This window comes from Loa loa (assembly GCF_000183805.2).
Source record: "Loa loa unplaced genomic scaffold supercont3.599, whole genome shotgun sequence".
NCBI classification, from domain to species: Eukaryota; Metazoa; Nematoda; class Chromadorea; order Rhabditida; family Onchocercidae; genus Loa; species Loa loa.
The window spans coordinates 9,259-22,086 of record NW_018108779.1 but is presented as its reverse complement, the minus strand read 5'-3'; the positions used below and the strand labels follow the sequence as shown (position 1 = coordinate 22,086).

At 32.4% G+C, this 12,828-nt stretch overlaps 1 protein-coding gene across 1 annotated transcript in view; it reads left to right on the top strand.

Annotated features, from left to right (window-relative positions):
- Positions 1 to 3,413: 3,413 nt before the first annotated feature.
- LOAG_18864 (RhoGEF domain-containing protein) overlaps positions 3,414 to 12,828 on the top strand; it is a gene marked incomplete at its 5' end in the record, with an annotated part of 10,661 nt that continues 1,246 nt past the window's right edge. Inside the window, 21 exons of the mRNA XM_020451526.1 lie at positions 3,414 to 3,513; positions 3,758 to 3,862; positions 4,024 to 4,140; positions 4,664 to 4,800; positions 5,600 to 5,731; positions 6,710 to 6,848; positions 7,031 to 7,117; positions 7,230 to 7,466; positions 7,650 to 7,784; positions 8,060 to 8,470; positions 8,852 to 8,983; positions 9,212 to 9,406; positions 9,480 to 9,567; positions 9,730 to 9,899; positions 10,203 to 10,339; positions 10,471 to 10,627; positions 10,797 to 10,901; positions 11,080 to 11,373; positions 11,889 to 11,987; positions 12,153 to 12,309; positions 12,542 to 12,653. Coding sequence (XP_020304681.1) covers positions 3,414 to 3,513; positions 3,758 to 3,862; positions 4,024 to 4,140; positions 4,664 to 4,800; positions 5,600 to 5,731; positions 6,710 to 6,848; positions 7,031 to 7,117; positions 7,230 to 7,466; positions 7,650 to 7,784; positions 8,060 to 8,470; positions 8,852 to 8,983; positions 9,212 to 9,406; positions 9,480 to 9,567; positions 9,730 to 9,899; positions 10,203 to 10,339; positions 10,471 to 10,627; positions 10,797 to 10,901; positions 11,080 to 11,373; positions 11,889 to 11,987; positions 12,153 to 12,269 — 3,094 coding nt within the window. The remainder of the gene's footprint in view (positions 3,514 to 3,757; positions 3,863 to 4,023; positions 4,141 to 4,663; positions 4,801 to 5,599; positions 5,732 to 6,709; positions 6,849 to 7,030; positions 7,118 to 7,229; positions 7,467 to 7,649; positions 7,785 to 8,059; positions 8,471 to 8,851; positions 8,984 to 9,211; positions 9,407 to 9,479; positions 9,568 to 9,729; positions 9,900 to 10,202; positions 10,340 to 10,470; positions 10,628 to 10,796; positions 10,902 to 11,079; positions 11,374 to 11,888; positions 11,988 to 12,152; positions 12,310 to 12,541; positions 12,654 to 12,828) is intronic.

Here is a 12,828-nt window from a genome sequence, read left to right as displayed (position 1 = left end):
ACAATACAATCATCTTTTGTTATAATGAATTCATTAAATTTGTCAATGTGTCACTTTCTTTTGTCACAATTCTTGTTAATGTTTGAATATGAACAAACTTTTTCCTTCCAACAATTCTTATTAGATTAGTAAATTTATTTGCACAAATAAAAATTATGAATGTAAATGTATGGATTACATTAAAAATTACAAATAGATTATAAATTTTATAAACTTTTTTTTTTTTTTAGTAATATTAACAAATTATAACGAAGTATTTAGCAAAAATTATTATTCTTCTTTTTTTTTTTTTTTTTTTGAGCGACCAATTATTAATGCTTATGCAAAAAGTAATGTTATTTGAAAAAATTAAACTTTTATTGAAAAAATTGCAAATGAAAAAAATCGATTTTTAAATTTATCGATTTCTTTATTTTTTTTTCTTCTTTTTTTTTTTTAAATAATTCATAACGTATTCCTATTGTGGAAGAAAAAAAAAGAAAAACAGCTAGAATTCGGGACAAAATATTTTCACTTCGGTGACAAACCGTTATTTTCTCGTAGACTTATGCCCTGAATTGGCTCCATTTAAATGACATGACCCGATGACCTCAGGCGGCGGCGGCGGCGGATTCGGAATTTCGTGTTGCAATATGGGGGGGGAAGGGGAAGAGGGAAGATGATAGTTTTCGCTTTCTGTTTTATTTCATTTTTCGCGCTTATATTTCTTTTGTATCGTTGCTGTATGATGAAATCATCACTTTCATTATGCCAATTCCAAATTTATTTTCTGATTAATTCCAAGTGCACTAAATATTTTCTCGCAGTATAAATATTCCAAAAATAAAAGTCTGCATATATTTAGTTTCAAATAACGGAACAAAAATCTATGATTAATTTTAGTTCAATAAATTTGTTTATTTTCTATTCATTGTGAGATTTTTATTTATTTTCGAGTTTAATTAAATTCATTTCATTGCTAGCTTCAACTCGTTAACAAAATTATTTTCTCTTGTATGAAATGTTATCATTTTATTTGCTCCATTTGATGTACATCATTTGTTTACAAATTGTTCATTCTACCTATTCTATTCATTATATTGTTATTTACTTAACACCTCATCTCTCTGTTTACCTGTTGATTCCTTTACAAGGTCGGGAAATTTGGTGTTCGTTCGGTTCATGTTGATATGAGCATATACTGGTGGCAAGTTCATTTAAGCGCAAATAATTGATGTATTTTTTGTAATCAGCTTAACATGAAAACCAGCCATTCGATAGAATTAATTTTCTCTTCCTCTTATCTCTTTGCTTATCTGGCTGTTATTCTTCCATTATTTGCTCGGCTCTTATTCTCCCCCGCCCTCCGCTCCACCCCATATTTGTTTCGATAATATTTCTGTCTTTATCTTTGCCTGGCTCATATTTTTTCTCTTCATACCTTCCACCACTACATTCATATACTTTTAGCATTGTGTTGAGAAGATAGTCCGAAATCCTTTACTACCTTGTTTTTTTTTCCCCCCACAAAATTCATTATAATGCTCTACTTTTTCTAAATTTTCGAAATAGCAATCCAATTTGTTTAATCTAATCCTTTTTGATATTATTTGCCTCCCACTATTTTCTCTCTCTCACTGTTATCCGACATTCATACTTGTAAATTCTTCATGTTAGAATTAGCTAGGGAGTGCTTTTATCTCCTTCAGTTTAATTGATCATTTGTTTAATTAGTTAAGTGTTGAAGTATATTTAGACCTTTAGATATGAAATTCAAAACTAAATTGTTTAAGATAATATTATTGAAAGCGTACAGTTAGTTGCGTAGCTTATACATGTGGCATGTGGTAAATACCTAATATATATTAATTGTGAAGTATTTGCAATACATTTTAAATACAGAGAGATGACTTAGTTGTTGGTACTTACTTGATATGATGTTAAAGTGTTTTGTAAACATAGAATTAATTGGATGCAAGCAAGGTAAATGCACTAAAAGATTGTGCGGAACAGAAAGAGGGGATATTATCAGTACATAGGAAATGATAAGGGAGAAAAAAGACAAAAAGCAAAAAAAAGCATTTTCCAATTTATTTTATTATTGTTAATGAAAAATTTCATTTTTTTCTCTTCTTTTTTGAAAATATTTTTAATTCATACATGCACAATTCGTCTCTATGCATCGATATGCGTTAAATGTCGATTGTAATGAATGCGCATCACTTATTCCAGTCAAAGCCATCGTTTTTTCTTTTTTTTTTTTTTGTTTCCGTTATCCTGTTTTTCGTTTAATTTCAGATGAACTACGGATGAAACCGCTTAATAAATATTTCTCTGATGCTATCAGCCTATTTCCAAGTTTAGAAGTGCACAAATTTTTTCAAATTCATGGTATGGTATGAATTTAAGTGACATTTTGTGATAAATCAAAAGCAAAAGTTCATGTAAAATTTAAAAGTTTAAAAGTGGAGGAGGAAGATTAGTGTAGATAAAGAGGTTACATATTAGTAACTTCATTATCTTAATATGGTTTTCCGTTGTCTTTACTGTACATTCGGCTTGTGAGTATACATTTGAAAGTCATGGAAAATTATGAACGTAAGACTCGATATTTTGATTCTTATTAGGAATCTCGAATAGGAAGAGCGAGACCTTGTTTCAGTCGAAACAGAAGAGGTGGAGGGAAGACTATCTGTTGAAGTATAATGATGAATTTAATTGAGACGGTCTTGAATCAAAATTAAGATTGAAATTAGACATCATCATTAACTACAGTTATTGTAGCTGTAAAGGTTGTTGGGATATTATTCAGCCAAGGAGGACGAAGGGAGTGGTTGAAAAAAAGTTGCGAAAGGATAAGGTAGAAATAAAAGAAGGAATTATTAGTGTCATTGATATAAATGATTATATCGTTCACACAGACTGACAAATTTTTTTCAAGAACATGAATTAAAATTTAAGGTCGGCGGAGTAGTTTTCTTTTGTGTTTAAATCTTTCAATTTGTTAGCTTCCATCCGTACAAGTTGTCATGGATATGAAGTAACAATTAATTTGCAGGACTCTGCAAAAACAGTCCAATCGGTAAACCAGTTATTGAATTACGAATCTCATCGGAAGTGCCTTTCGATCTCTTGCCTTCATTGATTTTTTCAACTTATTCCCTTTATACCAGGTTTATTTTCTTATAGAAAAGTGCAAACTAAGTGAAAAATTTGAATTTGACCATTTAATGAAGGATTATTACTTTGAACGACTGCAAAAGATTATTACTTTACGCGAATTTCAATTTGTACCAGAATATTTGCAAAAATTCGTAGATCATCGACCTAATAACCATCAACTTTTTATTTTTCAAACTATTTGTATTTTTTTTGTGGTAATATAGTGGAAAATGTGAATTACAATAATTTACACATTCATAAGTTTTTTCCAGATGTTCGGATAAAAAGCATACGTTGTATATAATCATCGATGTTCGTAATTGCTCCGAGGAATGCCTTCACACTTTTCTTCAAACACTGCGACAATCAGCAGTATGTTTCTATTGAAATTAATTCATTTCGATCTGTAATATTTTGGACTATGGGTAATTAAATTTTTAGAGATTTGTATTAGTTTTACACTTCACTGAAAGTTGAAAGGGAAGGTGATAGCCTAGTTCCTGACCGATTTTTTAGTACGCAGTGTACATTTCATAGTTTTAGTGGAAAAGGAATATAATTGTTGGGCTTCAAGTAATTGGAATTGCTGAATTGATATAAATATACTTTTTCTTAGTCATGGCTCGAGGGTACGATTGATTGCATATTATGGGTTATCGGGTCCTCTTTGCGCAATATTGAAACTATCATCAATGAAGATCTCATTTTATCACGAGCTAAAGTAAGCTTTGCAAGCTTTTCTTAAGATCCTATAAGTTTTTGTCTCTGTGTGCATCGCTTCCAATAGCTAATTTACCTGTGGAATTGACCTAATATCTAATCTATAAATAGTACAAATCGCTCTAAAAATTGAAACTGTGAAAGATCAATTTTAAATTCTAGAATATCGTGGCCGATATTGAGGGTATTACAAAATATATTGAAGCGGGCAGTTTTTCGACATATTTAAATGGCTTAATCGACCCAGAGATTACACGGCATTTTCTCCGCATGCGATTGGTTAGTTTTCGTTGTTTGTTCCAGTGGCCGTCTGTGCGAGGCAAAATATAGAATCATGAGAAAAAAGTAATAAAAAATATTGTCATTGAGTCACTTACTATGACTACTGATGGCGTGATAATATGCCGAGCGTATATCTTATAGAAATATATATATCTATAAAAGAATATATATAGTATATATTTAAAAAACATCTAAAAATATATATCTATACTTCTAGAACAAAATGCTAGCTATTAGCTGTTTAATGCCAGTTATTAGCTGTTTCGTTCGAGTCATCGACCGTGTAAGGCTAGTTGAAAATTGGAAATACGAAAATTCAGTTTACACTGAAGCTTTTCCTTGCCTTTTCTTTCTTTTTTTTATTACCAGCAGTCACCCTCTCAACTTCATAATATTTATATTCAAATGTTTGATATCAGCGCAGAAAATTATTTGTGTTACATTTATTACAATTCGCTATATATACTATATATGGATCTTATTCGCTTACATATTTATTCAGCAGTGAGTTCTATTGCAGTGTGTGGAAGATTTGTTGAAAAAAACACACAAAGCAGCAAAACTTTTCATGAACTTACATGAATATCTAAAGCAGTTTGCAATACCGCAAGATCTCACAATGGTCAGTACTGATTTATTGCGACGACAATCTGAAGAGTATGTTTTTTTCTTTTTTTTTCACACAAATTTTGTTGTTATCACACTGTTTTATTGTTTTGTTGAGTTTTATTAAGATTACAGATGTTTAGAGCACTAATTCCGATGTTTTTTGAAAAAGCTAACACAGTTCAGGAAATATCAATTTCTTGCGTTTTTTTTTTTCGGTAAACTAATTCTTTTTATTATCATTTTATGAATCGTTATGGGAGATAATTTTCTCTTTTTTTGTTTAGAAACAGAAAACTGATAGAAGTTCGTAAAATAGCATTAAATTTGAAAACTTCAGGAACTAAGAAATTTGAAATGAAGTCAACGATTAAAATCACTTTTTATACTCAATTGCAAGTGAAAAATTAAGTCAATTTAAATAATTTAAGTAGCTCGTGCACTTCTTTTGATCAATCATTTGAATGAATCATTTATATTGGTATTGTATTCTGTATATCCTCTTTATAATGTTATTTACGGCTTATCCTAACGTTTTTATTACTCGTTATATGTATCTAATGGTCCAGGATATCGTTTTCTAACGTAAAATGATGAGTGAGTTTCTTAGAAAAGGGAAAGGTAGAATGTTGGGCAGTGCTTTTACCATTTCAAAGAATGGAGCATGTAAAAAAGAATTCGTTGATGTGGCCGTCGAATTAAGCATTATTGTTGTTGCAGCCTTTTGCGAGAACTGTTAGTTTACATCAAACAACCGTATTGCATTTTCATATTGAACTGAGGCTTTTTTGATTGACAAAACTAATCTGTTTGTTTGCTATGCTAATCGTTTGCTTCTACACCTTTGCAGATTAAACAGTCGATGGAATGCTGTGAAAAATGAACCAGATGTGGTATTTTTGTTGCATCGCGGAGAAGTACTGTGCGAAGAGCTGAAAACACAATATTGCGATCTTCACCATCTTGATTCTTACCTCTTCGCGTATGTTTCGTTTTATGCTTCAAAAACTCGTAGTTTTTTTTTTGTGTGTGTGTGAATTTGTTGAGAATTTTTGTTGCAAATGCATCTTTGATTATAACTTTTGAACATAGATCATAGTCACTGTTTTACAACCTATTTTGCTTTCGATCCATGATCTCTTTTACTTCAGAATGTTAGTTTTCATTGTCTCTTTTTTTATTTAGCTGGTCATATAATCTTAGAATTTAGATTCAGAAATGCACGTGCTTTATCTTTCTGCTTTGTAGATATCCACGGATTTATACAGGTCTTCTCTTTCTGTGCTTAGCTTATCTATTTTAGTCATGGGAATTAGTGCTTTTTTAATGGACCTTGTAGTATTTCTGTTTCACCTTAACCATCTGTTAAACTCATGAGTTTGATCAGAACAGTCATGTCGCGTACGTAGCTGGAAGCCCCGAATTAATGTCTGCAAGTTACTCTTTAAGCAATTGTAATGATGTAACATTATTATTAAAAGATCTGATGAATGCTTTTGGTAGCTATTTAATGATGACAATATAAAGCCAGCTAATTTAAAGTAAGTTATATCTGTTTTGTTTTATCTGTTTTTGTTTTTGCTTAAAGTAGGTATTTTTCATTTTGTCTGTTTAAAGTAGCTGGCCTATTCACTGTTGCTTTTTCTGCATGTTTTTTCGTTAACTTTTAAATGAAGTTCCCTTTTCTTAACGTTCCTCTTAAGAGAAGAAATCGGATATCGCTAGAACAAATGCGTTGCTATCCTTAGGTTTATTCGAAATTATTCTGAATTCATGACTAACAGCATGTGCTTCATTTTTTGTCTAATCAATCTCACCAGATGTTTTAGGACCTTACTAGTAGAACGTTAACTAGAACTGAATATCAGTGAAGTATGTCTCTTTTCTCAGCATTCTTGATTACGTAATCATATAACCATATAAAATTGTGATGCTTACTTTTAGTGCTCTTTTTTTACAGTGATTCCGTAAACCGTTCAGTATCAGGCTTCGAAGAAGTTAAAGTAGTCATGCAGAGAAGTAGTTCAAGCATATCGAAACGGTTGTATGCTCTTCAATGTTCAGTAGAAGCGGTCGAATTTTTGAAATATGTTCCAGAGGTTTGGTTTTTCGCTGGGTTTCATGCTCTGGCCTGGATTAAGTACTCTTTTTCAGGTTTCTGTAAATCGTATTTTACGCAGTTATTTTAAAGTTTTGTAAAAAAAGTTTTGTAAAAATTTTAAAGTTTTGTAAATAAAAAACTCATAACTTCTTTTTTTAAAAAAAAGTGATTTCTTTGTAGGTGATGGATTTTATCAATAATGAAATGAATGATTTGGAACAGCTGAAAATAATCAGGATATTCAGTGTTGTAAGGCTGACTTCCCAGGTTGGTTTTAATCATGTTCGAAAATTTGAGTATAATTTCAATTTTGCATTTCTTAGTTGTTTCTTAGAAAAATTGAGTTCTTCCTCGTGTTGTTTGTATTTTTCCATTTTAGATTAAGCAAGTGGACAACAAAACCACAGAACTGACAAAATACCTGGATGAGGCTGATAGCCGTCTGAAGAAAGCAGTACATTTGCCAGAAGAAGGCTCATTTGGAAATGAAGATCGGAAAAGAATCACTGATACGTTTGATTCGTTCAGCTCCTTCCTAGCATCTTGCAAACAACGTGTTATGGAAGTACGACCTGTTGTTCAATCTGCGCTTGATTCCCGTATTCACATTGATCAGGTATTTATTTTCACTTTTGTTATTCCGTTTATCATTTTTTAGAAATGCTGTTTGATTTCTATTCGCATTTAGTCTTTTGAAGTTTAATTGGGTTGGGTTTTAGTTCAATTTATTCTCTTCATTTCCTGACATATGAGGAGTTAGAATCTTTCAGTACTAAGATGATATTACTGATAAATTCAGGTATATAATTGGGCTTTGCTTCACGCTAAAAGAAGTGATGATGAAAAGGAGAAGGAAATGTTAATTTCGAAATATCCATTCATTGCTATTGCTCGTCTTCACGAGTATGTTGCTGTTAGTTCGACTGACTGCGTAGTAGGTTTTGATCGTAGATCACCAATTATTCAAGTTTTCAAATTTCAAATGAAGTTATATTTTTGTTAAAGTTTTATGTTGTTACCTATTTTCCGTGGTGCAATCGGATAATAAACGAAATGAATCTTTGATGCTTGAATTTGTTCAAGTATTTGTATTTCATAGTTGAGCAGAAACTATCCAAATCAAGCATCTGATGAAGCTTGTTTACGTCATTTAACGTTAATGTTTTCTTTTTTTTATAAATAAAAAAGAAGTATTGATTTTATTACAAGGTTCGACAGGAAATCGAAAAATTACTTTCGGACTGTGAAAAAGCCATCATGAGTTTGGATCCTTCACTCAAGATTTCCGATCTACGTTGCCAGATGAGCGCTAGCTCAAGTCAAGAAAGTGCCGATGGTACTGCGAGTCAAGAAGTTGGCGCTGTTGATTCATGCTTTAGTGGAGAGGCTGACTGCTCCATCATTGATTTGTCTTTACCAAAAAGTCGCTGCTCTGATTTATCGGATTCAGTATCCGATACACCAATGGAGGTATATTCGGATGTGGAGGAAAGTTTTACTGTAGATTTGCGGAATGATTTGGATACAACTGAACATTCTCGGCATCAGACAAGCCCAGCACCAACACAGTATGAAATTCCAATTTCAAAAGCAACTATTTCTACGGAACATCAACAGCCGGTTGTTCTTTTACGTCTTTTTCTTTTTTTTTTTTTTTTTGTTTTGTATATATTTTCTCATTTCGCATCTTTGACTATTTGTTAGATGCTCAATTAGATGCTCATTCAGGATATTCCTTCCCTATTCATTTTTTTTTTTTTGCTGTTACCTAGGAAAAAAAAGCAATCTTGCGTATTGATGCATGGATTGAGCGTGCATAAAAGGTTAAAAATTGTATTTTGATATTTGAGACTGCAAAATAGCCTATTTTTTTGATACAAAAATAGGTACAGACACACTTATTTTCGGCATTTGTCTGTTTGAGCATCTAATTTGAAAGATAGATTTTTTTAATATTTGTTCTTATATTTTAGGTTTTTAATATTTGTTCTTATATTTTAGGGACTAACGGAGCTGGAAGAAGTTCGATGGCGTCGCAATTCATGGGCACCATCTGCACATACCGGTCCATTGGAAATCATCGAGGAATCTGCAATCGGAGCTGCACCCGTTACTCTTAATATGACGAATAAAGTAAGCTTTATTTTTTGCTACTTCAATCTAGATATAGAAAGCGACTGGAGCCCAATTTATCTATTTTGAAAGGTTGCGTATAGAGATGTATTACTTATCATACTTATGAAGAGCAGTGTTCCACTACTTGGTGAATTTACAAGACTTTAAATATTATCTCGAGCTTATTATCTTATAACAGCGAAAGTTTCACGTACTTTTAGTAGTTTTGTTTTTATACTTTTTTAGGTGATTGCATCAATGTCGACAAACACCTTACATAAAAGGTTGGACCAGCGTCGTTCCGTCAGCACTGTTCCATTACGTCTGCCAAATCCATTCCTGATAAACGGAGCTGCCCGACCCGGATCAGCGCGATTTGTTGTATCCCAGAAATCACGACGTCCACTGATGAGAACCTCTAGTAGTGATTTTTTGGAGGAGGTAATGCTGAATTTTGGAAAAACTTCGAAATTCCTCCGTGAGATGTTTATAATTATGTGAATTTATTTTATAGGACTGTCGGTCAGCTTTAAGTGCTTTCCAGTTTCTAGATGATGATTTTTGCAGTGTAAGCGAATCACCTCAACCAGCTACCGCATCAGGTTTCGTACTTCTGTTTTTGATTTAATTTGCTCATTTGAGGGCGATAATTCAATTAAAATGCGTAGTTATTGCTACGGTTCATTAGATCTTTCATTGGATTATCCACACATTTCAGCGAATAAATAATGTTCCGTGACGTACTAAATTTCTCATTTTTCCAGCATTCTCAGCTCTGGATTTCTCTATGCGTTCCGAGCAAATAGATATGATTCGAGATTGGCTAAGTCCGGCGAAAACAAGTGATGCGAATTTCAGAATTGAGTGCACTGTTGTACGAGATTTGTTAGATTCGGAAATCGATTATGTCAGTGCTTTAAGACTTGTGGTTCAGGTACGTTTCCCCGCTTCATTTATTCCTGATTTATACAGACAAAATGTTCTGTCTTGTTTAGACGTTTTAGATAGCTTTGTCAGATGAATTTTGAACTTTCTTCATCAGCAAAGATTAAAAAATTCGGAATCATCGAGTTATTTTTTGCAGACGTTATTAGTATTAGGAATTTGTGCTTCATTTATAGTTCAAAATTTGTTCAATATTAATGTCAATTTTGAACATTGGTGAACGATTGTTGCAATGTCTATTGTTATTCTGGAAGGCTATCAAGATTACAAATTGTTTCCATATATCTTCCAGGATTTTATGCCTGAAATGGTTCGAGTTGATATCCCAAGTGCACTTCGTGGCAAGAAATCATGTATTTTTGGAAATATCGAAAAGCTTTTCCAGTTTCATGCCCATTCATTTTTGCCTCAGCTTATTTCACGGTTGAGGTAAATTAATTTAACTCATAGTTTTCAATATTCCTTTGCGTAAATGTTGGTATGTTTTCAGTGATATAATAATATTTCAAAACCTTACCAAATATTCAAATATCCAATATTCAAATGTCTTTTGTCTCTAGGTTTCGTTGTGCGGATGAATCAGTTTCAATGACAATTGGACGATTGTTTCTGGACAATCTCAACTATTTTGAATTGTATTCATTGTACGCAAAAAATAAACCCAAATCTGATCAATTAATGCGTGAAGCTGGACATAAGTTTTTTAGTTCTGTGCAGGTTGGTAGAATGATTTTTTTTGTTCATGGTATAGTGTATCTTTCGTCGGTTTTTGAATCCATATTAATTTATTTTTCCAATTAAATTAAGGACACATCCAGTTTTTTAACTCTTCGAAGTATTCCTCTTACATGCTTTTTTCTTTTTTTATTTCAATGGAACTTTCCAGAGTATGGCTGACTTATCACATTTATTGATTAAACCGATTGAAAGGATAGGTAAATATGCGCTTGCACTTCAGCAACTTCTCAATGCTGCACCGCCAAACAAACTGGTTGGCCATCATTATCTCCTTGACAAACTATGACATTGTGAAAGCCTTTGTTGTAATTCTAAAGTAAAACTTCGTCCATCTTCTTCCGCATTTTACTGTTTGTAATTTTCGTTGTTTAGATATTCAAAATTTAAATTTAGTTTCACAATCATTTCTCATTGTGAAGTCTTGATTCCAGGAAGTTTTGGAAGTGTTGGAAAAAGTGGCTATGATAGTTGGACAGCAAATTCGCCGTGGTAGTGATCTGTTAGCAATGGAGCGAATAAGTAGTTGCGATTTGAATCTTAAAGAGCAAGGAAGTTTGTTACGGCATGATACGATGTATGTTACTGAAAAACGTGGCTTACAATCTAAGAAACGTGTGCGAAGTGTGTTCCTGTTCGAGAATTGCGTTGTCCTTACAAAGCCGAAATTATCACGGTCATGGAGAGGAAGCACATTTGACGAGCTGAAATATAAAGGCAGTATACAGGTGTTCTAATTTGATCAATATATTTTTTCTTCTTTTTTTTGTTACCTGCTGAATCGATAATCTCTGCCTCATAATTCCTAGATCCCAATTTGACTCCGTTGTTCAATTTCTTTGTAGATTCATAATATTTTAATTAAAGGATAATGGGATTAAGTGTTTGATAGTTGAAATCATATAATTTATTGTTTTGAAATCATGTAATTTATTATTTTTTTAATTTGTAGCTAATGTTAATGAAAATAAAAAAGTGTATTTAAAAAACAATTGAAAGAATGAAGCTCAAAGTCGATATGTGTTTAGAAACTAAACTGAGTGAAGTTGGTTAAGAATCTTCGTTATTCTTTGGCCTTCATTGCCAAATTTTAAATGATGAACTCATTGAACGGTCAATGTCTTTTACAGTTTTTATTAATTTTGTCTTGTGTTTTCTCAAGTTTCAGGGAGGGAGTGATTGAAATCAATTATCAGCTTTATTTCTGCAGAAATTTAATGAAATGAAAGTACTTCATTTTCAGATGACTGATTGCGGCTTGACGGAAATGGTAAAAGACTCGAAAGTTAAATTTGAATTATGGTTTCGAAAGCAGAAAAACTCGTTTACATATGTAATGGAGGTAAAACTTTGGCAATTTTTAGGATTTATTTTTCCAAATTCATGTTATTTTCTTATAGGTCTATTTTCATAGTGTTGGATTATTCTACTGAAAAAATTTTTAGTTTTTCACGAATATTTTTTTTAAATAGCATAGAATGCAGTTGCTGGATTTCATGTATTCTAGACACATACAGCAAGCATTCGTGATGCTTGGGTTGAAGACATCCGTAACATCCTTTGGGATCAAGCCATTCGAAGTCGTGAGAAGAATATCCGCGAAAAAAGCAAATATGGGCCTTGAGTTGTATTCCTCATATATTCATTTAGGACCACGTGCTACGGTAAGTAATACACATTGTTGTAGATGCAGAGGGTGGGGAATATGATGAGATGATTGAGGTGTATCTGATTTTGGACCGATTAATCTAAAATCTGAAGGTACTCAAAAACCAAACTGTTCGATAATAACAATTCATAACAAATGACGGTATATCACTGGTTATTAAACTGTGCAAGTTTAATATGCTCTACAAGATTCAGGATATTTCAAACTTTCTTATTTTCCTATTACAGCTTAGTGGGTTGCGTGACTTTGGTTTTGTGGAAGGTACTCGACGACCATGCTCACTGATATCATTAACAGCTTCATCATGCTCAAGCTCGAATAATTTAGGACGAGTGCAAGGTGGCATTCATTTATACATTGCCAGAAATTTTATTTATGTTAGATGGAAGTAGACTAAAAGTAGATTGTGCATTCTGCCCGTAGATCGCTTTCTTAATTTTCAGAACTTGTTGAGGGGGACACTTAGGTTAAATTCTACGGCATTCATAATCCCATCTCTATATAGAGGAAGAAA